General features: G+C 42.4%; 1 protein-coding gene across 4 annotated transcripts in view; it reads left to right on the top strand.

Moving 5' to 3' along the window:
• Nucleotides 1-25,581, top strand: part of LOC126778765 (neurofibromin) — an 89,445-nt gene that overhangs the window by 7,377 nt on the left and 56,487 nt on the right. For 2 of the 4 annotated variants that reach the window (XM_050502389.1, XM_050502388.1), the window contains exons 7-27: nucleotides 819-968; nucleotides 1,390-1,489; nucleotides 3,119-3,261; nucleotides 3,997-4,190; nucleotides 4,523-4,631; nucleotides 4,793-4,951; nucleotides 5,111-5,304; nucleotides 9,449-9,632; nucleotides 10,145-10,331; nucleotides 11,190-11,289; nucleotides 12,296-12,419; nucleotides 12,643-12,748; nucleotides 15,572-15,635; nucleotides 16,168-16,339; nucleotides 16,788-16,930; nucleotides 17,246-17,354; nucleotides 17,470-17,576; nucleotides 18,255-18,386; nucleotides 19,171-19,325; nucleotides 20,252-20,409; nucleotides 20,924-21,076. In XM_050502389.1, the coding sequence (XP_050358346.1) occupies nucleotides 819-968; nucleotides 1,390-1,489; nucleotides 3,119-3,261; nucleotides 3,997-4,190; nucleotides 4,523-4,631; nucleotides 4,793-4,951; nucleotides 5,111-5,304; nucleotides 9,449-9,632; nucleotides 10,145-10,331; nucleotides 11,190-11,289; nucleotides 12,296-12,419; nucleotides 12,643-12,748; nucleotides 15,572-15,635; nucleotides 16,168-16,339; nucleotides 16,788-16,930; nucleotides 17,246-17,354; nucleotides 17,470-17,576; nucleotides 18,255-18,386; nucleotides 19,171-19,325; nucleotides 20,252-20,409; nucleotides 20,924-21,076 (2,943 nt within the window). The remainder of the gene's footprint in view (nucleotides 1-818; nucleotides 969-1,389; nucleotides 1,490-3,118; nucleotides 3,262-3,996; nucleotides 4,191-4,522; nucleotides 4,632-4,792; nucleotides 4,952-5,110; nucleotides 5,305-9,448; nucleotides 9,633-10,144; nucleotides 10,332-11,189; nucleotides 11,290-12,295; nucleotides 12,420-12,642; nucleotides 12,749-15,571; nucleotides 15,636-16,167; nucleotides 16,340-16,787; nucleotides 16,931-17,245; nucleotides 17,355-17,469; nucleotides 17,577-18,254; nucleotides 18,387-19,170; nucleotides 19,326-20,251; nucleotides 20,410-20,923; nucleotides 21,077-25,581) is intronic. The other 2 variants (XM_050502391.1, XM_050502390.1) reach the window with 1 other exon arrangement.

Raw genomic sequence — 25,581 nt, 5'->3', positions numbered from 1 at the left:
TACTTGTTATTGTTGTGTTCCGGTTTAAAAGGTGAGTGAGCCAGTGTAATTACAGGCACAAGGAACATAACATCTTAGTTCCCAAGGTTGGTGGCGCATTGACGATGTAAGCGATGGTTAACATTTCTTACAATGGGAATGTCTATGGTCGTTGGCGACCACTTACCATCAGGTGGCCCATATGATCGTCCGCCAACCTATTCTATAAAAAATAAAGTAAAATCAAGTAAATAGTTAAGTTAATCATTTATATAAAAAGCAAGTTGTCTAACAGTAAATGCCCCACTACTGGGATAAAGCTTCCTCTCATTTTATGCAGAAATGTTGGTGTTTACTCGTTTCTCTAATGTGGGCTTGTACTTGGACATTTCATCCTACATATGCAGGTCATCACAATCTTAACCTGCGACCAATAGAATCAATTGCAAATCAAAGAGAATTCTAAGAGATCATTTCCCAGCTGTGGAACTATAATAATAATAATATTTTATTTATTTCTTTGCAAAAAGTTAACAACTTGCCATAAAACATTTAAATACCAGCTAAATAGTGTGAATACTGGTGCTTGCATTAGATAAACTGTTCTACAAGACACCAGGCCTCCACTCCTGTTTATTTGAACAAAAAAGAAAAATAAATGTATAAAGTGAGAAGTAAGAAATAAAAAAAATATAAAATGGAACAAATATGATGTCCATGCTTATGTGAGCGTGAGTACGTGCGCTGTATATAGTAAAGAGCTATTAAAAAAAAAGCAAGTGTTATACGACCTTTTTCTACTGACAGTTTTAAAACAAACATATTATTTTATGTTGCAGGAATTCGCAGAAGTCCAATGCCGGCCTAATGATGAATTAAGTAAATGCTGCGACACACTCTTCGACATCCTACAAGATAGTTTCTCGGACAACAAGAAGTCGAGGGTGGCGATGTGGCCGCTGCAGATTATGTTATTGATTTTGAATCCTGTATGTAGAGCAATAGAGTTTGTATTTCAATACACGCTTGTACATTTAATTAATTTTTAAATCACTTCCACACAACAGATTGTGCTGAAATTTTGCACACACTTGATTTATATAATACAAATTATTATAACTATTTACTTCGATTGAGATCAATTTAAATATAATTGTTTATTATTGTCACACGCGCAAATTTATATACATATATTATATAAATTACACAAATCAATGAAATTTCTAACATTCTTACTGACCCATAATTAATATGTTAGGAGTGGGGATAACATAAGCCAAAGAAGTCAAAATAAAAAAATAAATAATATATAATAATATCAGTTTTTAGTGATTTATAAAGTAATAATCACTAGAATTTGTGAGATACATTTATTGTAGCGGGATGTTATTGTTTATTTTGTATTTCTAGAAAGTTCTGGAAGAAATAGTGAACGCTGACAGCGGGGCGCCGTGCAGTCCGCGACACACGAAGAAGAAGCACTTCGTAGACACTGTTAAGCGCGGACTTAGTGAGTTTATGAAAAGTCACACTTTTACTTTCTCCAAGAATTAACGCATTCAAATTTTCACGTACGAAAAATCTTCTAAATATATCTAAATTGTGGGCGTGGAGCCGGTTTATGAGATTTACATTCAATGCCCCATTGCATTGTAAGAATTTCATGCGTAGTAAGAACAGACTAAAAGAGATTTTGGTCCCATTCGCATCCTCCGTGGTGACCACCAGAAGCTACCGTCTTTTTTTAACGTTGGAAAATCGCATTACGCGCTTGCCCCACGGGTATAGTGGGGGGGGGGGGTATGTGGGGCTCGCCGGTGTCCAAGGCGTCGAGTACGCTCCGAACATCGGAATATCCATTAAAAAACCAGTGGTACCCTTTCCGTCTTAACGAGAAGCGCCACGGGATCGCTTTGCGCATGCTACCGTCATTAGAAGTTATCGCCTTAACAACCTGCAGTAATAAATGTTAATTCAGCAACAAGAAAGCATATCAGATATCTATTAATTTATTTCTTACTAACTCAACCCGTGGCTTCGCCAACGTGGATTTCGGATTGTGTCGAAAATCCTGCAAAATCAATTTCGACGTACGTGCCTATTCGAATTATACATATTTAAATTATTAGGTAGAAGCGGTTGTCTAAGGGAATGAGAGTTTTGGTAACTTTCAAATAGCCATAGATAGATAGACAGATTTTTTTTTTTTTTATAGAATAGGAAGGTGGACGAGCATATGGGCCACCTGATGGTAAGTGGTCACCAAACGCCCTTAGACATTGGCATTGTAAGAAATGTCAACCATCACTTATAGCCAATGCGCCACCAACCTTGAGAACTAAGATTTTATGTCCCTTGTGCCTGTAATTACACTGGCTCACTCACCCTTCAAACCGGAACACAACAATATCAAGTACTGCTGTTTTGCGGTAGAATATCTGATGAGTGGGTGGTACCTACCCAGACGAGCTTGCACAAAGCCCTACCACCAGTAGATAGTAGATATTGTTCACCATATAAAAATTACATAACATATCGTTACAACCTAATAAGCATTTTTATATTATATGTTTTATATAAAAATTGTTTTCAATTTATACGCTCGTTGTCCGCAATTGAATTAATAAAATATAGTAATAATTTATTCAATCGCTTCATTTCAATTTATTCAAAATAATAAAAACATTTGTTTTTATTTATCACTTTAATGTACAAGTAAATGTACCTTCCGATATTTTCTAAGCAAAGTAAGTAAGTAACAGCCTGTAAATGTCCCACTGCTCGGCTAAGGCCCCCCCCCCTTTTTGAGAAGAAGGTTTGGAGCTTATTCCACCACGCTGTTCCAATGCGGGTTGGTGGAATACACTACTCTAATTGTCCTGCTGCTACCTGCATGTGTCTAATTTCGATGAAATTAGACACATGCAGGTTTCCTCACGATGTTTTCACCGAAAAGCACGAGATGAATTATAAACAGAAAGTAAGCACATGAAAATTCTGAGGTGCTTGCTCGGGTTTGAACCCACGATCATCGGTTAAAATTCACGCGTTCTTACCACTGGGCCATCTCGACTTTCTAATTTCTAAGCAAACAATGAAATATTCACTCGTTTAAAGTAAAATGTGTGTTCATATTCAGGCCCCCAAAACAATTCGAAGCAGATGACAGAAGCAGCAATAGTGACGTGCGTTAAGCTCTGCAAGGCCTCGACTTACCTGAACATAGCTGACTCCGGCAACGTTACCTTCGTGCTCGTCAAATCCGTCATTAATGACCTTAAGGTAAGTCAATGTTTGTTACACGCTATATACGATAATGGTGTACTGCGTCTTTGGTCTAGTGGCTAGATATAAGGCCTGGAAATCTGGAAGTTGAAAGTATGTACGCTCCCATGCCTCGAAAAGCACGTAAAGCTGTTGGTCCTGCGCTTGAACTGATGGTGTTGGATTTGCCGCCCTATCGGATTATAAGAGTTAGGGAATAGAGAGTGCACCTGTGTTTGCGCACACACTTGTGCACTATAATATCTCCTGCGTAGTTGGCTAATCTCTCATGGGATTGGCCGCCGAGGCCGAAATCGGTCTGGACTGACCTGACTGATCATAGTAATTTATTACTTATATTCGATGGTTGAAAATGCAAGTTAATATTATTATTCAAACAGTAACTTAATATGTAGGTATTGTACTTGGCCACAGGACCAAGTGCAAGTCCGTCTGCGTTGGTTACTCTGCCGCCTGTAAACAGCATTATTGTAAATAGTCAGAGCAATGCTTAATATTGTTGTGTTCAGATATGAAATGTGAGTGAGTGAGCAAAGTAGGCACAAGGGACATAACGTCTTGGTTCCCAAGGTTGGTGCATTGACAATTTGAGGAATGGTTAATATTTCTTACGGCACCGATGTCTATGGGCGGTGGGACCACTTCCTCCAGACAGCCCATGTGCCTCCGCTATGAACGCATGTATGTATGCATGTATGTATGCATGTATGTATGTCACGGCGCCTCCCGCAGTCGCTGCTGTTCAACCCCAACAAGCCGTACGCTCGCGGCGCGCCGTGCCCCGGGTACTCGGAGCTGGACCTGCTGACGGACTGCTTCGTGTCGCTGTTCCGCATCACGCCGCACTCCAACGACACGCTCAAGGTGTGCCTGAACCTCGTCACCAACATCTCCTACCACTACGTCATCGTCGACTCGCTACTCAGGTGAGTTCTACTGATCTCTTATTCCTGTTTCTTGCCGACTACCGTTGATTCTTGCAAGGAATGGTTAATATTTCTTGCAATGTCAATGACTTATATTTTACACGTGGTAAAGGAAATTAGAGTCTATATACAATAGTTAAAGTCCACATTCGGATATCCGAATACAGTCAGCAATCGTGTGCCGCGGCATGCAAGCGTTCCATGCAAATATTGACTTTATATATTGCGTAGACAATTCAATTTCCTTTATCACATGTAGTGTTAATGTAAATCGTAATTTAAACGATAGTTATACAAGTATCGATTCAATAATTTTGATGAAATGTTTTCAGGATAATTAAACAGCCTCGATTGCCGTGGTGGCCGCAAATTGAGCTGCTCTACCCGAGAGCTGCGGAACTACGTGCAATGTTTACGGACACGTTGAATAAAGCATCGCAGGTATTATATAAAAATCAAATAAATATATAATTTGTTATAAAATTAATTAGCAACGAAGTATATAGTGGTCTGACCAAGGCTTAAATGAATATATTAAAAAAAAACACTACAATAATAGTACACTCAAATATAATTAATAAAAGCTTTTTTTCTATTTTCAGGGCTATATAGTCCAAACGCCATTAAGAATGATATCATTATCACTAAAGTCTAAGGAAGTTCAATCGAAATTCAACAAGTCAGAAGAGATGTCAGCGTATAGGAACCTGCTCCTACTGCTGGTGAAACTAGTTCACGCTGATCCCATGCTCATGTTGAGTGTAAGTTATTTCTTGAGTCATTTCAGAATCATATAATCCTGTATAAGAAGACTTGTTGCCTGGTTCCTTAACTGACATTGAATTTGCGATTATCTCTTAAGGGGCGCACGCGCATCTTATCTGTGCTTACTAATATTTTTTTACTTTAATTTCCAATAGAATCCCGGCCGTACGGGGATAGAGATCCAATCGTCTACTACGGAACTGATCAACGGGCTCGTATCACTTGTTCATCACACCGGGATGGAGGAGATATCCCAGGAGGCGATGGACGCGCTGCTCGCCCTACACAGGCCGGATAGGGTGCACATGTGGAACCCTGAAGCGCCGCTCAACACTTTCTGGGATATCAGGTAAGAATAACCGGTCATGTTTTGTCTAATTAAGAATCTAGTCAGTCTGGACCAACATCACCTATAGCTGACTCCTATGGTAGGAGTGAAGATGAAATGAACAACTTTGACATTGAATTGAAATGGTACCATTGGTGGAGATCAAAATAATCAGTCATTGTATGCGAATTCGTGTAAAAATTTGAATATTGGTGAAGTTGTTATCGGAGCTATGGAAGTGAAATAAATAAATAAATATTAATCAAGAAATGTTTGTAATGCATAATATAACAGAATTATTAGCGAATTGCATGTTTTATCCGTGCAGTGACGGAGAAAGAATACATTTCACTGCCCCTCTTTCCCATGGGTGTCGTAAGAGGCGACTAAGGGATATCTGAGCGACCATCTGCTCATCTGGTGGTAGGATGCTAACATCCGCCTGGCTTGTTACCACCGTACGCATGGTGAAAAACTCGTGAAGTGGCTTGCAGCCGCGTTTCGAGGTCAGCCAGCGTACAGCCAGAGCCCGAGCGAGTATTGCCGCGATGGGTGTTGGTCCGGTTGGAGACGGCTGTTGAACCAATGCCGGGGGAAACTGTATTGACCTGCCGGTCAGGGAGACCCGAAGAAACGGCTGTTCCGCTGGCCGCCCGTGGCATAGTACAGGGGCCCAAGCGTGCCTAACCAGCTCGTGAGGCTGCCCCACCAGGCCACGCATAATCTCGGGGTGGACCGTCGTGCCGGTTGGTGACCGGTAGGTGGGGTCCCGGCGGCCACTTCCGGGGGGGTTCGGGGGCCCTTCCGTCCGACGGGTCAGTGTATTTTTCCTTTTGGCAACCACTTGGGGAAACACGCCTCCACACTTTGCCCATCCCTATCGTGGCAATACATCGCTCGCTTCACGTCTCTTTTCCATTTAATTTCTCCCAAATGGCGCAACAAAAAAGAAATAACGGTCGTACAGCGGTGCTCACCCCCACCATACCCTCGCTGTTTGAGGTCGAGTTCTCTAACATCCGAGGACTCCACACTAACCTCAACGCTGTCCACCACCATCTCGAGACAGCACGGCCAGCAATGTTGTTTCTCACGGAGACACAAATACTCCGTCCTGCCGATACCAGCTACCTTAATTATCCCGGCTACACGCTTGAAGAATCCTTCAAAGCGAAAGCCGGAGTATGCTTGTTCGTCAGGACGGATGTTTGCTGTCACCGACTGCGCTGCTTGGAGGACCCCTCCTTCTCCATGTTGGTGGTACGTGTGGACCTGGTTCGTCAGAGCCGAGTCTACGTGTGCCTCTACAGATCCCACAATGGTGACTTGGAGACAAGCCGATTATTTGACCATCTTAGTCGGGTGGCAGATGCTGCGCAAGAGCAATTTCCTAACGCGGAATTGGTGTTTTTGGGGGACTTTAATGCTCACCACGAATCCTGGTTGAAATCCCTCAAAACTGACCATGCTGGAAGGACTGCTCATGCTTTTGCTCTCACACATGACTTGACCCAACTGGTTGATCAGCCCACCAGGATCCCAGACATTGATGGGCAAGCACCTTCTCTACTGGACCTTCTGCTGACTTCTCACCCGGTGGAATATCAGGTTGTGGTTCAGGCTCCTCTTGGCTCTTCGGATCACAGCCTTATTTCTACCAGAGTGCCACAGGCCAAGCTGCCGCCACTAGCGGTATGCAAACGTCGCGTTTGGCACTTTAAGTCGGCGGATTGGGACGGTATGCGCGATTACTATGCGTCGGTCCCTTGGAAGGAACGTTGCTTCAGTGGGAATGACCCGACAGCTAGTGCCGCTGCTGTTGCTGGCGAGATCATGCTGGGAATGGAATACTACATTCCTAGCTCAGATCTCGTCAGTAGGAGTACGCGTAACCGTTGGTTCACTCGTGAATGTGCCGATGCTGTATCAGCTAAGCAGGCGGCATATTGCAAGTGGATCAACGGCTGCATTAGCGGGGCATCTAACATTGACTCACTGAAAGCAAACTATAATAAAAATTCCAAGTCCTGTAGAAAGGCATACACGAGAGCGGATGCACAGCGCATTGTACAGATTGGTCATGACCTTGTTTCGCATCCTAGGGGCTCCCGTAGCTTCTGGCGTCTGACCAAGTCTGTGCAAAACAATTTCTGCCAACCTTCGCTGCCACCGCTCAGAAATCCGGACGGATCGCTAGCTCACAGTCCGCAAGAGCAAGCTGATCTCCTGGCTAAACTCTTTGCCGACAATTCCGTCATCGATGATTGTAGTGCACTGCCACCTACAATACCTGCATGTGGCCATACGATGCCTGACATTAAAATCAGGCAACGTGATGTGCGTGCGGAGCTGCAATGACTTGATGTACGGAAAGCTAGCGGTCCCGATGGAATACCAGCCATAGTGCTGAAGAAGTGCGCAGCGGAGCTGTCTCCTGTGTTAACGCGCCTGTTCCAACTTTCTCTCTCTTCGGGAAGTGTGCCGGAGGCTTGGAGAAGAGCTAATGTGCAAGCGGTTCCCAAAAAAGGGGATCGGTCTGACCCGGCAAATTATCGGCCAATAGCTATCACCTCAGTACTTTGTAAGGTGATGGAACGGATTTTAAACAACCAACTGATCCATTACCTAGAAGATCACTGTCTAATCACATTACCTAGAAGATCACTGTCTGATCGTCAGTACGGGTTTCGACCAAAACGGTCCACAGGTGATCTTCTAGCGTACGTAACACACCTCTGGGGTGAAGCTATCGACAAGCATGGAGAATCGTTGGCTGTCAGCCTCGATATCTCCAAGGCTTTCGACAGGGTCTGGCACAGAAGTCTTCTCTCCAAGCTACCGGCATATGGTCTGCCTGCTCAGCTATGCACCTGGACTGCCAGCTTCCTACACAAGCGTAGCCTTCGTGTTTTAGTAGATGGTTGCGCTTCACAATTCTATGTAGTGAATGCTGGGGTCCCCCAGGGATCTGTGCTATCTCCCACACTCTTTCTTTTGCATATCAATGATATGCTCTCCCTTGGGAACATACATTGCTATGCAGATGATAGTACAGTGCATGGTGGATACCACGGACGCGCAGTGGCTGGGCGGGCGGAAACTGAGGAGAGGCGGGAGAATCTTGTCATTGAACTCGATAGGACGTTAGATCTCATCGCCAAATGGGGCTCTGATAATCTTGTTGAGTTTAATGCCAAGAAAACACAGGTATGCGCTCTCACGGCGAAAAAGTCAACATTTTCCCCTCTTCCCTCCCTCTGTGGTACTCCGCTGGTGATGCAAAGCAAAATCGCCATGCTGGGGATTGACGTTCGCTGCGACCTTAGTCCAAGGGATTACATCGAGGCTGTTATAAAAACAGCTTCACGGAAACTCGGAGTTCTGAACAAGGTGCGGCGCTTTTTCACGCCACAACAACTGTGCCTGCTGTACAAAACACAGGTACGGTCTTGCGTGGAATATTGCTCGCACCTTTGGGATGGCTCCGCTAAGTACCTACTTGAGGCCTTGGACCGGTTGCAGCGACGTGCCGTACGCATTATTGGCGACGTAAAGGTCACAAACACCCTTGAACCTTTACAATTGCGTCGTGAGATAGCAGCACTGAGCGCTTTCTATCGACTGTATCACGGCGAGTGCTCTGAGGAATTATTCTCTCTAATTCCTGCTTCCCCCTTCCTTCTTAAGTCCACGCGAGCTGGTTCTCGATGTCACCGCCTAACTGTGACATTAATTCCATCGCGAACAAAGAAATTTGGCAACTCCTTTCTTTGTCGCACTTCCAAAAAATGGAATTCCTTACCAGCTCACGTATTCCCCTCCTCTTACAACCCGGGTTCCTTCAAACGAGGCGTGAAGAGGCATCTTGCGGGCCGGCAAGGCGAAGGCGGCTAGTGCAGAACGTTTTTCCCGTCTGTACTGGCCGTCGTCGCGTTTGGACTCTACTACCACTTACCATCAGGTGGAGTAGAGTCATTTGCCCTCCCGGCGATATAAAAAAAAAAAAAAATTGGATATAATATACTTTGTAATTTTATGTAGTGCCGTAATTAAATAATCTTTAAAACTTAAGATGTCTTGGGCCCAGCGGGGGGATACTTACGTGCTGTTAAACAGTACTACTGTTACGTATTACTACTATACCAATATAATTTCCTCACTCCAGCTCGCAAGTTCTGTACAACATAAGTCAGAAGCTGATCCAGCGACAGATCGGGAACTATCGCGAAGTGCTGCGTTGGCTGCGCGACGTGCTGACATGCCGGAACGAGTTCCTCGCCAAGCACAAGGAGTACGCCAACGTCGGCTCACAGATACCGATATGCAAACAGGCGCATATTAAGTTGGAGGTAAGTTGGAATTAAATATTCTGAGTAGATAATCTGATGTAGTACTGGTGGTAGGATTTTGTGCAAGCTAGTCTGGGTAGTTACAACCCACTCACCAGATATTCATCGAAAAACAGCAGTACTTGATTTTGTTGTGTTCCAGGTTGAAGGGTGAGTGAGCCAGTGTAATTACAGGCACGAGGGATATAAAATCTTAGTTCCCAAGGTTGGTGGCGCATTGGCTATGTAAGCGATGGTTTACATTTCTTACAATGCCATTGTCTAAGGGCCTCGGTGACCACTTACCATCAGGTGGCCCATATGCTCGTCCGCCTTCCTATTTTATATATAAAAAAAAATCGCTATACTCTGTTTTAATCTGTGTCTAAGCAAACAGATGCACTCGCATCCGACATATTAAAACACATCTGAATTAAGAATATGCATGTAACCACAGATAATACAGTGCAGGATACCTGCAAATGTAGGATGAAATACTGCCTCACGTTTATTCGCGCTGGCGCTCGTCGCAGGTGGTGTTCTTCATGTGCCTGTGGTCCATCGACACGGAGGCGGTGCTGGTGGCCATGTCGTGCTTCGCGCTGCTGTGCCAGGAGGCCGACACGCGCTGCGGCTCGGACGACGTGTCGGCGCACACGCTGCTGCCCAACTACGCCGTGTTCCAGGAGATCGCGCACACCTCCACCGTGCTCACCACCGGTGCGCCCCCCCACTGCTATTTGCACCTACACAAATAACTTAATGTATACTCAACGTCATATTTGAATTATAAAAAATTGATTGAGTACCAGAAATATTTACGAAAAGTGGTACTCGTTAGTTATTTGACTGATATTGGTAATGAATATCACATGATATTATATATATGATATCATTTATATTATAGCTTTCGATTCTCGATTCTCGATTTTCTGTATAAATGAAATTAACTAAAACAATTATTATATACAAAAGTTGGGCGTGGCTTAAATATCTGAATGACGAAGGTCATAAGGTACTGTCGGCATCTTCAATAAAAAAATATCAATTTACAAGCAGCCAGTCAGGACATGGCCAGAGGATGCTTTTACAAAAACATTCACAGTAAGTGTCGTAGAAATATTATTAGTGGTAGAGCTGTGTCCAAATCCATCTAGGTAAGTACCGTCCCTCATCATATATACTACCGCTAAACAGCAATACTTTGTATTGTTGTATTTCGGTTTGGAAAGTGTGTGACCAAGTAACTACAGACATAAGAGACATGACACTGTAGTTTCCAAGGATTGTTAGCAACCAATTATGTGACCACTTGGCATCAGCTCTTGTCAGTTTATATAGACCCTTATTGTACACGCGTGGAGCCGGGCCAGAAAGCTAGTATTATTAATATAAACATAGAAGTTTTGGAACTTCTAATACATCGTTATTCCATTACTCACCACCGTGCACGAGATGGATTATAAACACAAATTAAACTAATGAAAACTAGCCAGTACTTGCCATCTCTTTTCTATAATAGTAAAATTTAATTCTAGAATATTCCATATCAATTACTAATATAACACTATGATTTAGGTTCAGCAGCTCTTCAAAAACGTATAATGGCATTGCTGAGGAAGATAGAACATTGCGTGAACGGTGTTCAGCCTGTCTGGGAGGAGACGTTTAGACGTTGGTGAGTACACCATTTTATACACTTGGGCTACCTCGTTTGTTTAAAGGCTAGATCATAAGGCCTCAAATCGCTAGAGACTGGATTCAAACCCCTGTTAAAAGCCAATAAAAAATAACCTGACAATGAACTCCCATGCCTCGGAAGGTACGTAAAGCTTGATAATCTTCCCGGTCGTGTCGGATTGCTGTCCCATCAGATTATGAGATAGAGGGTATAGAGAGTGCACCGGTGTTTGCGCATTCACGCTTGCTACATCTTAGAACGTGTCGATGCTTAAGATTAGGCAAGTCAACGGTCAAACGCTTGCCTATTAAGTGTAAAAAAAGGAAAAAATATGTTTCACGAAGTTGGCTAGTCTCCTTCAGAATAGTATGAAATCGGTTAGGAGGAAATCATCATTATTATACATTTTTAATGCTTTTATTTAATGTTTGATAAGGGTCAAATGATGCAACTGAATTTGAAACCTGTCCCAATGTCTCGTCCAACACGTATGTATGTACTCATAGTGTTTGTTACGATACGAACTAGCAATATGATCTTGAAGTACTGTTAAAATTTGTTGTGAGAATTTTTGTAATGATAAGGCGTTAAGCCTCTATGTACCGTTGGCAAAACGATTAAAATTATTCATTTTTGTTTTTGTGCATTATGTTTATATTTTGTCCAAAATGAGTATTGAAGAAACTCTTTTCAAAAAAGAAATAAACGTTTTTTAAACGTTTGTCTAAAGTTTGTTTTATAGCTCATTCCTATGGTAGAAGAAGTAAAGACAATCAAACTTTTGGTTTACACGTACCCATGCGTTTTGCTAAATAATTATATTATAAACTTGGATCAAATAGAGACACTAGTTAGCGATTCTATTTAGTTTTCATTATAAATATTGGAAGTATCGTGCTCATACACCCATAGACTCGCACAGACCCGCACAGACCCGCACCGGCACAGGCGGTCCGCGTCGGTGCAGTCGCAGTGTAAACGCTCTACCTACGCTCGTGCGCAGGTACTCGCTGTGCAAGCTGCTGCAGAAGTACCCGAAGGGCGTGGCGGGCGACGAGCCGCCCGAGCCGCCGCACCGCGCCGCCGCCAAGCGCCGCGTGGCGCCGCACAGCGACCACGACGGGGAGGTGCGGGCGCGGTTCTTTGTTACCGCCTTTCCCCACGGGGACAGTGGGGGCACACTGACCACTGGCTTAGCGACACCTGAACTCATTTACTTCAACTTAGTATTTTTCTTTTTATAAATAAATGTATGTTGCCTACATTTAGATTACGAAGAAGTTATCACGTTCAAACGGACGTTAGTATTTAATCTGTAATGATTAACAAAAACAACATTTTCTCTTTTAGATGCAAATCCAGGAATGGGCGAACATGACCTCGTTCCTGTGCGCTCTCGGTGGAGTTTGTCTTCAACGTAAGCCGGCCCCCGTGTGGTCTCAATTGCACACTCACGGTGAGAACATTGATTTATTTATTTATCATTGTATTATTTTGTATGACGTCGTCAGAGTGGGATGGAACCTTGTCAAAAGTAAATCGAACAAAGGAGCGATAGCAAAGAAGTTCCGAATAATAATAATTATTGTTAGTATGTATCATAATAATGTATCAAAATATCTGTGGTTTGAACTACTACTAACGCCACCTAGTGAATAAAGTTTACACCACTGATCCGACGTGTTTTAATAGGTTATGGGCCCAGTCATATGCGCACTCGCGCCACTGTTGACGTACCATTCCGTCTTGTTAAACTTGCCGTTTATAAAAACAACGTTAAAAACGCATTTATTAGTGGTTTTCTTCAATAACGGGCACTGGTTCCGATAATGTCCGGTGCTTTTACATTTGTAACAAATAACTTCCTTTGTTATTAAATCTGTCACTGATTTCTTGTTTGACGTAAATGCATCGGCATTTTGCTTCGGCTTACCTTTTCGATTTTTTAAATAATATTTATTTTTTGCCATAAATGCAGCGCCGCTAGCTTCGGATTCATTTGCAACTTCCATGTCAAGCAATTTTGATTTAATGACATCAGCAGTTATCGGAATTCCTGAATGCTCTATAGCCATTATCATAGGAGAATAAAGATCGGTTAAACCTGCTAATAATAATGATCCCACCAATTCGTCGGTGATTGTAAATCCTGTGCCATTTAGCCGTTGAGCTGTTTCGACAATTTGTTTGACATAGGTAACCATCGAGTCACAACTATCCAGTCTAATGGATATTAAATGTCGAGGTAAGGTTATTTTCCTCGAGAAACTGGGGTCATCAAACATGGTTTTTAATTTAGGCCATAATGCCGCTGAACTTTCGGTATTTCTTATGTGCACGTACAATGCTGGATCAATCGTCAATATTAACTTTGCTTTTGTTTTGCCATCTTCTGCTGGCTTAATTTCGAAACCGGCTGGTGGTTTGATGTACTTTTCCATCCCGTCTAAGACCAGTAAGTTTTCAGACGCAAAACACCACTCGTCATAATTCTCCCTGCCTTTTAATTTTGGCACACTTGTTATATAGTTTGAATTCATGTTTCCGTGAATCACAAACACAATTTATCTATTTTTAATTAAATAACTGATAAATTCGGAAGAGGCCCATAACCTATTAAAATAAGACCTATTATAATGAGAGCTATCAATAATGCAATTGAAGACAAACATGTCAATACCTGAAGGTTTTGCAAACAAAAGTGGGGGAAATGTGTTAAGGTTAAAAAGCCAATAAAAAATATATGGACTAAAGCAATCATCTCTAGCATGGTATGAGAGGGTAAAAGGTTGTCTTTGTAAATTAGGTTTCAACAACAGCCAGTATGAACCATGTTTGTTTGCAAAAACTAAAGATAATGTTAAAATAATCATTGGGTTGTATGTAGATGATTTCTTAATTTTTTCAAACAACGACAAAGAAACTGAAAAATTGAAAAATGCATTAGCTTCAGAGTTTAAGTTAAAAGATTTGGGTCCTGTTAGACAGTATCTAGGAATGAGAATAAATGTAAACAAAGATTTTATTACTATTGATCAAACACAGTATATTGAACAATTAGTTGAAAAATTTTAGATGTCTGATTATAATCAGCCTCAGAGTACTCCTATTGAACCTAAATTGAATATCGAAAAATCTACAGAATGTTTGCCTAATGTTCCCTATCAAAAACTCATTGGCAGTTTTATGTATCTGGCAGTATTAACAAGACCAGACATTGCTTATGCTGTAAGCTATCTCAGCCAATTTAATACTTGTTATAATGTCAGTTGCTACATTTATGCAAAACGAATATTGAGATACTTGCAATGTACTAAAAATTATTGTTTAAAGTATACCAGTAGGGACATAAATTTGCAAGGTTTTGTAGATAGTGATTGGGCATCCGATGCCTTAGACAGGAAGTCCTACACTGGATTCTGTTTTATGATGTTCGGGTCAGCAATTTCATGGCAAAGCCGTAAACAGAAAACAGTTAGTCTATCTAGTACTGAATCTGAGTATACATCTATGTCTGAAGCTTCTAAAGAGGCTGTTTACTTAAAAAAAATTTTTTTTTTTATAGAATAGGAAGGTGGACGAGCATATGGGCCACCTGATGGTAAGTGGTTACCAAACGCCCTTAGACATTGGCATTGTAAGAAATGTCAACCATCGCTTATAGCCAATGCGCCACCAACCTTGGGAACTAAGATTTTATGTCCCTTGTGCCTGTAATTACACTGGCTCACTCACCCTTCAAACCGGAACACAACAATATCAAGTATTGCTGTTTTGCGGTAGAATATCTGATGAGTGGGTGGTACCTACCCAGACGAGCTTGCACAAAGCCCTACCACCAGTGAATTCATGAGATTACTGGATATTCATATGTAATTATTTTGCATTGTGATAATCAAAGTGCCAAAACACTAGCCTGTAGTCAACAGTGTCATAACCGGTCAAAGCACATAGATGTGCGCTATCATTTTATAAGAAATGTTATTAATGATAACTGAAGAAATGCCTGCTGATATTTTGACTAAGGGTTTGTGTCATTTAAAGCATTATAAGTTTATGAATACTTGGGTATTGTAAGTACATAATGGTTGGTTTATTTTGATAAGTGGGGGTGTTAGTATGTAAAATGTATCAAAATATCTGTGGTTTGAACTACTACTAACGCCACCTAGTGAATATAGTTTACATCACTGATCCCACGTGTTTTAATAATTATAAAAGAATGGTGCAGTTGAATTGAACATAAAATAAAATTTAAAGAGTAACATTTCTATTTCAGATACCAGAAAGTATAATGTTTTACCAAAAACGTCCAAAGAAGTCCAGTACTGTCCGGTCACCCAGTAAGTTTAATTATATATATTTTTTTATTTCAATGTTATAGTTTTTACTTCCTACACAGACGTCGTCATATTTCTTGCCAATTCAAACAAAAAAATAATAAATTATACACTTAAACCGTCGTCGTGAATCTACTGGTGGTAGAGCTTTGTGCAAGCTCGTCTCGGTAGGTACCACCCACTCATCAGATATTCTACCGCAAAACAGCAGTACTTGTTATTGTTGTGTTCCGGTTTGAAGGGTGAGTGAGCCAGCGTGATTACGGGCACAAGGGACATAACATCTTAGTTCCCAAGATTAGTGGCGCATTGGTGATGTAAGCGATGGTTAACATTTCTTAAATGCCAATGTATATGGGCGTTGGTGACCACTTACCATCAGGTGGCCCATATGCTCGTCCACCTTCCTATTCTATATAAAAAAAAATCACTCCGTCCATTGGTGAAAACCGTAGCGTTTTTGCATTTATCGCGTTTCATACAGACGGACGCGACGGGAGGACTTTGTTTTATAATATGGTATTTCTTTTTATAGATTCATTGGCCAGCTATTAAGATTACTACTCTGCAGTAACGAACGCTTCGGCGCCCAAATACAGAGTCACGTCAAGGAATTGGTCGGCAACGAAATGTCTCCGGCACTGTACCCGATACTATTCGATCAAATAAAAGTAATAGTCGACAAGTTCTTCGATCAGCAACAACAGGTATGGTATTCATTTTGATTCTTTCTCACAATTAATATATTTTTTAATATAAAATAGGTAGACATCCTGGCAAATGAGCCTTGGTAAGTGGTTACCATTGCCCATAGACATTGGAACTGTAAGAATCATATCATATCAACAACCCCTAACATACCCAATGCTTTTACAAACCACCAATCTAAGGAACTTAACAATACATCTTAGATGTGATGGTTGGTGGCGAATTGACAGTATATAGAGTGGTATATATTTCTTGTAGAGCCAGTAAAAAAAGTCTAATCAAACTCAAAATCTATAGGAAACCTATAGAAAAAGGTTTCCAAGTTTATTTTAAAACTTTCCAGCCCGAGATAACTTATCACAAACACAAATAAATCCAAGGTACAATACATGATCTGCGTTCTAGATACACGTATTATATACTTTAATATATTAATTATACTTATAGGTGATGCTAACAGATATAAACACGCAATTCGTCGAACATACGATATTCATAATGAAAAGTATATTGGATAATAAGAAGAACGACCAGCCCTGTGAACATCTTAGCACTACATCCATCGAAGGATTGATGTTAGCCATTGTTAGGTAATTATATTTATAGTTATGTATTTCGCGCGATTTCACCCGCTTGAAATGAGCCCAGAGATGAGTGTGTTCAAATAAAGAAAACGAACGAGTATATACATATATATACATATGTAAAACATCTAGTGCTGTGTGCGCAAACACTCATAATTAGATGGAATGGTAATCTAACACGACCGAATTGGAGAGTACAAGCGTGGGACCACCGGCTTTGGTCCGTAAGAAAACGTGCAAATTCCTGTATGTCTTCTTCAACTTTTCTATAATAATTGGACCACTGACCGAGCCTATAATAATACATATACTGTTCCGTAGATACGTCCGTCACCTAGACATGACGGTGCTGTCCGTACATATCAAGACGAAGCTCTGCCAAGTCGTTGACGCAATGATGAGGCGGAGAGATGACCTAGCTTTCAGACAGGTAATTTAAAAAAATTAGTCATCCGATAGAATATCTGATGAATGGACGGTACCTTAACCTGTACCTTTAAAAACACAGTACAGTTAATAATTCCATCGTCAAACGTTTCATCCAGGAGATGAAGTTCCGCAATAAAATGGTGGAGTACGTCACAGACTGGGTCCTCGGGACCTCCCATCAAATCGCACCGCCCCTGAGGGCGGACGCTTCCTCCATTACCAGGTAGTACATACAGCTTTGTTTATTTAAAACCAGCAATTAAATTCACTTGGACGTTAAATTTAATAACCAATTGTATTTAATAGTTATTATTTTTAATTTAATTTTGTGACTGTTTTTCAAATGGTAAATGAAACTTGGGAAGTGCTTTCCATTAGTTACATTTAACATAATTGTATTTTATGATATATACCCGGTAGCAAATAACTAGATAGCGCGATTCAGGAATGTGACATATTGAATGAGCGCCATCTATCGCCATTATGCATACTATATGAATTAACGAGATGAAATTTAATTCTTCTTCATTAGTGATTTGAATAGGATATATATATATATATATATATGTCTTTCTCATTCCATACTCGTGTGATCCACATTGTGTGATCTTAAAAGATAAAATGTATCATATCCTAAACATAACTAATATTGTCAATGCGAAAGTGTGTTTGTTTGTTTGTGATCACGTATTAACTATTCAACTGATCATCATGAGATTTTGTATATACGTTGTCAGGGATCCAATAAAGAACATTGAGTATCCACACACTGTATTTTTGATTGATTCACAAAAAAAACACATTATTTTTATGTTTCTCCAAATGACTAATAGTTGAGTCTTGCGATCTAAATGCACTGTACCACCAGCGGTTTACTTGTCTTCCTCAATAGTGTGATCAGGTATTATATATCCAGGGAGCTGGACCAGGCCTGCATGGAGGCCGTGGCGGCGCTGCTTAAAGGTCTGCCGCTGCAGCCCGAGGAGTCCGACCGTGGAGACCTCATGGAGGCCAAGAGCCAGCTTTTCTTAAAGTGAGATATTTACATGGCAGATATTCTTTATTTATGCATTTTATATAATGTTTAGTTATGTAATAAATACACTTACTCAGTGGTGCATGGTTTGTACCTCTCACTCATAAAATATTCTACCGGAAATCAGCAATTCAGGTTTGAAAGGTAGTGAGCCGCAGATACAAGGGACATAGAATCTTAATTTTTAAGGTTGGTTTGGTAAGGTTAATTTGCGGTGTAAGAGATGGATTAATATTTCATACAGTGTGCCAATGTCTGTGACCCATGATTACCATTATTAATTAATTGTTCATACTTCGTAAAATTTTAAATAATCTTTAATTTTTATTTTTATTTGTTATAACTCTGCTATGTATTTTGATTTAATTATTTGTGAAAACTTAATCGGTATATGATGTTTTCTTAATGGGATAAATGTTTTTGTATTCCTAGATTAAATAAATAAATAAGTTAATCCATTCGCTTGTCTGTCTATATATATGATAACTATATATATAATAACTGTGCGATTCTGTGCGTTGATATGCCAGTAAGTCAAACTACTGGGGCTAGCACCATGAAAATCGGCATTTGAAAAGTTGTATGAAAATTTGTGTTTCTTCTAAATTATGAGGCGAGCGAAACTACGAGAAGCGGTAGTAATAAACTAAAACTCAGAATGTCGTGTTAAGGTCTTCTAGTATATATTCTTTGTTGTATGTCACTTTTCGCGGTAAGTTATATAATGATATATATATATATATATATATATATATATATATATATATATATATATTTCCAGGTATTTCACTCTATTCATGAACTTACTGAACGATTGCAACGAGGTCGAGCTGACGGAGGGCCCGGGACGTCTGGCGACCTTGAGGAACGCGACCATCCAGGCCATGTCCAACTTACTCTCCGCGAATATCGACTCCGGACTCATGCATAGTATTGGTAAGTGAGAATAACATTTTTTTTTAATATTATGAGTAGTCGGACGAGGTAAAGGGCCACCTGATGATAAATTGTCACTATCGCCCATAGACATTGGCGAGGTAAGAAATAATAAACATTCCTTACATCGCCAATGCGCTATCAACCTTGGGAACTTTGGGAACTGAGATATTATGCCCTTATGTTTGTAATTACACTGACTCTTATTAATAATTAATTATAATTACACTGACTGACTGGAACGCAACAATAATAAGTATTGCTGCTTAGTGGCACAACATCTGATGAGTGGGTGGTACCCACCCAGGCGGGCTTGCTCAAAGCCCTACCACCAGGTAAATTCGAAATAACAAATAACAGTTACCATGGTAACCGCGTCCTTGACAGCTGCAACGTGTATGCTGCCAGAGCTTTTGTCCACAGACAAACCTTAACAGCCTGTGATTGTCCCACTGCTGGGCTAAAGGCCTCTCCTCTTTTTGAGGAGAAGGTTTGAAGCTTATTCCACCACGCTGCTCCAATGCGGGTTGGTGGAATACACATGTGGCAGAATTTCAGTGAAATTAGACACATGCAGGTTTCTTCACGTTGTTTTCCTTCACCGTAAAGCACGAGATGAATTATAATCACAAATTAAGCACATGAAAATTCAGTGAGGCTTGCCCGGGCTTGAACCCACGATCATCGGTTAAGATTCACGCGTTCTTACCACTGGGCAATCTCGGCTCACAGATAAACGCTAACAATATATTTACGACTGCCTTTACAGGACAATCATCTAGCAATAGTAAAGTCTAACAATAGCGCAAGCAAGAAATTTTGCTCGATTTTCCCCTCCAAACACCGTTTCTGGTTGTTGCGGTAATGGGTATCACACCACATTGATTCAATGACTGATCCTTCGAATTTTGCAATTTGTTAAACAGATTTGGGCTACCATCGCGATTTACAAACGCGAGCTGCATTCATGGAAGTTTTGACGAAGATCCTGCAGCAAGGCACAGAGTTCGACACCCTGGCAGAGACCGTTCTGGCGGACCGCTTCGAGCAGCTCGTTCAGCTCGTCACCATGATATCGGATAAGGTGGGTGGAGCGATTCCAAGGTACTTACAGTAACAGGCTGTACATGTCCCACTGCTGGGCTAAGACCGAGGCATTTTAATACGTAATGTTACCCATAGTTAGTAAACTGAACGTCGTTAGGATGAGGCTTAAAAATAAAACGAATAGTTTTAATTATGATTGAAACAATGACATTATTTAATTTTGACATTTTTAAAAATTACTGATGAGTTTTGTTACTTTTCATTTGAATTTGGTTAGATTGAATCTGCAAGTGCTATGTACACTTGTAATTGAGATGCACATTAGATATACTGTTATTGCTTTATAAATTATTTTTTCAATGCTTTATGTGTATGTTGTAAGTGTGCTATTACAAATAAATAAATAAATAAATAAATAGTTTTAGTGACCAGACGTCAGACATACGTTTGCTTTTGTCACTGGCTCAGTTTTTATTGTGATAATTGAGGTATGCTGTTGTAATGAATTTCAACAGCAATTAAAAAAGAATAAAAATGTGGCAAATTTCCAGGGTGAGCTGCCGATCGCTATGGCGCTGGCGAGCGTGGTGGGCTCCGCTCAGATGGACGAGCTGGCGCGCGTGCTGGTGTCGCTGTTCGACGCCAAGCACCTGCTGGCGCCGCTGCTCTGGAACATCTTCTACCGGGAGGTCGAGGTCTGTGCGGTGAGTGACCCTTACTATACAAATTCTCTGGTCTCAATGCCTTGGCTCATATTTGACCAACTTTTTTTTTGATAAGTCACTTACGCCTGAGTTATATGTGCTACATACACAGGATCTATGTTGCATCTCGTCGTATCTATCCGTTCCAAGGGCATATCCGGTTACACACGTACGTCACGCAGCAAAACTTTCATTTTAATTTACATGATATTTAATATAACGCAATAGACGAAAAAAAAGCCGAGATTGCCCAGTGGTAAGAACGCGTGAATCTTAACCGATGATCGTGGGTTCAAGCCCGGGCAAGCCTCACTGAATTTTCATGTGCTTAATTTGTGTTTATAATTCATCTCGTGCTTTACGGTGAAGGAAATCATCGTGAGGAAACCTGCACGTGTCTAATTTTACTGAAATTCCGCCACATGTGTATTCCACCAACTCGCATTGGCGCAGCGTGGTGGAATAAGCTCCAAACCTTCTCCTCAAAAAGAGGAGAGGAGGCCTTAGCCCAGCAGTGGGACATTCACAGGCTGTTACGGTACGACAATAGACGAATAGAATTGATCATATTTCGTCTACATAACTTAATTCAACAGTATATCGAATTCATCATACACAATCTGTGCGATGAATCCCAAAAATAATTTCCATGAAACGTTCTTCACGTAACAAATGCTTTTAGGTCATTTTAAGGTACGACGTACATTTCGAGGTCCGGGCTTTATATATTTCTCGTTGAACACAACGTTAGCGTCATTTAAAATACAAGTGGTGCCACCTATGTTCTTCACGAGTAATAGAGGAACTATATTTATAAGTATAGATATAAATGCGATGTAGTTCCAAGGCGACTCTGCTAGCGCCATCTTGCGTGTTGTAATTATCAAAAACTGCCACGTTGGTGGATCTATCCGTGCAGTGACGGAGAAAGAATACATTTCACAGCCCCTCTCTTTCCCATGGGTGTCGTAAAGGGGGCTAAGGGATATCTGAGCGTAGGATGCTAACATCCGCCTGGCTTGTTACCACCGTACGCATGGTGAAAAACTCGTGAAGTGGCTTGCAGCCGCGTTTCGAGATCAGCCAGCGTACAGCCAGTGCCCGAGCGAGTATTGCCGCGATGGCTGTTGGTCCAGTGGAGACGGCTGTTGAACCAATGCCGGGGGAAACTGTATTGACCTGCCGGACGGGGAGACCTGAAGAAACGGCTGTTCCGCTGGCCGCCCGTGGCATAGTACAGGTGCCCGAGCGTGCCTAACCAGCTCGCGAGGCTGCCCCACCAGGCCACGCATAATCTCGGGGTGGACCGTCGTGCCGGTTGGTGACTGGAAGGTGGGGTCCCGGCGGCCATTTCCAGGGGGGTTCGGGGGCCCTTCCGTCCGGCGGATCAGTATATTTTTTTTATTTGGCAACCATTTGGGGAAACACGCCTCCATACTTTGCCCATCCCTATCGTGGCAATACGTCGCTCGCTTCACGTCTCTTTTCCTTATTTTTCCAAAAGGTAGCGCAACTAAGAAATAACGGTCGTTCAGCGGTGCACACCCCCACCATACCCACGCTGTTTGAGGTCGAGTTCTCTAACATCCGAGGACTCCACGCTAACCTCAACGCTGTCCACCACCATCTCGAGACAGCACGGCCAGCAATGTTGTTTCTCACGGAGACGCAAATACTCCGCCCTGCCGACACCAGCTACCTTAACTATCCCGGCTACATGCTTGCCAAAGCGAAAGCCGGAGTATGCTTGTTCGTCAGGGCGGATGTTTGTTGTCACCGATTGCGCTGCTTGGAGGACCCCTCCTTCTCCTTGTTGGTGGTACGTGTAGACCTGGTTCGTCAGAGTCGAGTCTACGTGTGCCTCTACAGATCCCACAATGGTGACTTGGAGACAAGCCGAGTATTTGACCATCTTAGTCGGGTGGCAGATTTTTTTATTTTTTTTATAGAATAGGAAGGCGGACGAGCATATGGGCCACCTGATGGGAAGTGGGCACCAAACGCCCTTAGACATTGGCATTGTAAGAAATGTCAACCATCGCTTATACAGCCAATGCGCCACCAACCTTGGGAACTAAGATTTTATGTCCCTTGTGCCTGTAATTACACTGGCTCACTCACCCTTCAAACCGGTACACAACAATAACAAGTACTGCTGTTTTGCGGTAGAATATCTGATGAGTGGGTGGTACCTACCCGACGAGCTTGCAAAGCTCTACCACCAGTATGCTGCGCAAGAGCAGTTTCCTAACGCAGAATTGGTGTTTTTGGGGGATTTTAATGCTCACCATGAATCATGGTTGAAATCCCTTAAAACTGACCATGCTCTCACACACGACTTGACCCAACTGGTTGATCAGCCCACCAGGATCCTAGACATTCATGGGCAAGCGCCTTCTCTACTGGATCTTCTGCTGACTTCTCACCCGGTGGAATATCAGGTTGTGGTTCAAGCTCCACTTGGTTCTTCCTTGAACCCTTTCACCCTTGAACCTTTACAATTGCGTCGCGATATAGAAGCACTGAGCGCTTTCTATCGACTGTATCACGGCGAGTGCTCTGAGGAATTATTCTCTCTAATTCCTGCTTCCCCCTTCCTTCTTAAGTCCACGCGAACTGGTTCTCGATGTCACCGCCTAACTGTGACATCAATTCCATCGCGCACAACCAAAATTTGGCAACTCCTTTCTTTGTCGCACTACCAAAAAATGGAATTCCTTACCAGCTCACGTGTTCCCCTCCTCTTGCAACCCGGGTTCCTTCAAACGAGGCGTGAAGAGGCGTGTTACGGGCCGGCAAAGCGGGGACGGCTAGTACAGAACATTCTTCCCGACTGTACTGGCCGTCCTCGCGTTTGGACTCTACTACCACTTACCATCAGGTGGAGTAGAGTCATTTGCCATTCCGGCGCATATAAAAAAAAAAAAAAATAGAGGGCAGGGGCGATGAAAAGCTTGTTCCTATCTTTCTCTGACATATTTGTCTTAAAGTTAATCCATTATGGTGACGTTATTGAGTCGTATATTAATATTAGCTACCCCGGTTTCGCACGGGTAGAATAATGTTCTACATAAAACGTTTATATTGAAGGACAAAATCAACAGCCAATCGTTGTCCACTGCTGAACATAGGCCTCTCCCAAGGTGCGCCAAAGCTCCCTGTCCTCCGCCTTCCGCATCCAGTTGGTGCCCGCCACCTTCTTAAGGTCGTCGGTCCACCTGGCTGGAGGGCGCCCTACGCTGCGCTTGCCGATTCGCGGTCTCCACTCTAGGACTCGTCTGCTCCAACGGCCATCGGTCCTACGACATACGTGACCAGCCCACTGCCACTTCAGCCTGCTAATTTTGCAAGCTATGTCGGTGACTCCGGTTCTTTTCCGGATAATCTCATTTCTGATCTTATCCTTCAAAGATACTCCGAGAATAGCTCGCTCCATAGCACGCTGAGCGACTTTGAATTTGTGGACTAGTCCCGCAGTTAGTGTCCACGTTTCGGCACCGTATGTCATGGCAGGTAAGACGCATTGGTTGAAGACTTTCGTCTTCAAACATTGCGGTATAGACGACTTGAGGACTTGACGAAGGTTGCCAAATGCTGCCCATCCCAAGCGAATTCTTCGATCGGCTTCCTTCTCGAAGTTGTTCCTACCGACTTGTATTATCTGTCCTAGGTAGGTATATTCACTAACAACTTCGAGAGGTTTCCCCTCGACGTATATCGGTCCCGGCACGACATGCCTATTGAACATGACCTTGGTCTTGTCCAAGTTCATACCGAGACCGACACACCGGGAAGACTCGCCTAGGCTACGCAGCATTTCGGTGAGTTGTTCCAGCGACTCTGCTATAATGACGATATCGTCGGCAAATCGAAGGTGTGAGATGTACTCGCCGTTTACATTGACTCCATACCTAGTCCAATCCAGCGTTTTGAAAACGTCTTCCAACGCGTTGGTGAACAGTTTCGGGGATATTACATCCCCCTGTCTCACCCCTCTGCGCAGTTGGATCGCCTTCGTCTTACAGTCCTGGATGTGGACAGTCATTGTAGCGGCGTTGTACAGACATCTCAGTACCTCGATATATCTCCAATCGATATGACATCTCTGCAATGAGTCGAGCACTGCCCAGGTTTCGATGGAGTCGAAGGCTTTCTCGTAGTCCACGAATGCCATACACAGCGGCTGATTGTACTCTTCGGTCTTCTGCACAATCTGCCGAACAGTATGGATGTGGTCCACGGTGCTGTAGCCTGATCGAAAGCCGGCTTGCTCTGGGGGCTGGAACTCGTCAAGTCGTCTGGCGAGACGGTTCGTGACGACTCTTGAGAACAGCTTATACACGTGACTCAGGAGGGAGATTGGTCTGTAGTTTTTCAAGAGGGTTTTATCACCTTTCTTGAAAAACAGTACCACCTCACTCCCGCTCCACGTTTCCGGGGTCTTGCCATGTTGGATGACGGAATTAAAGAGGCTTGCTAGCTCTTTCAGGACCGGAGTCCCGCCT

Source organism: Nymphalis io, chromosome 27, assembly GCF_905147045.1.
Source record: "Nymphalis io chromosome 27, ilAglIoxx1.1, whole genome shotgun sequence".
NCBI classification, from domain to species: domain Eukaryota; kingdom Metazoa; phylum Arthropoda; class Insecta; order Lepidoptera; family Nymphalidae; genus Nymphalis; species Nymphalis io.
This window is presented reverse-complemented; position numbering and strand designations above follow the sequence as displayed.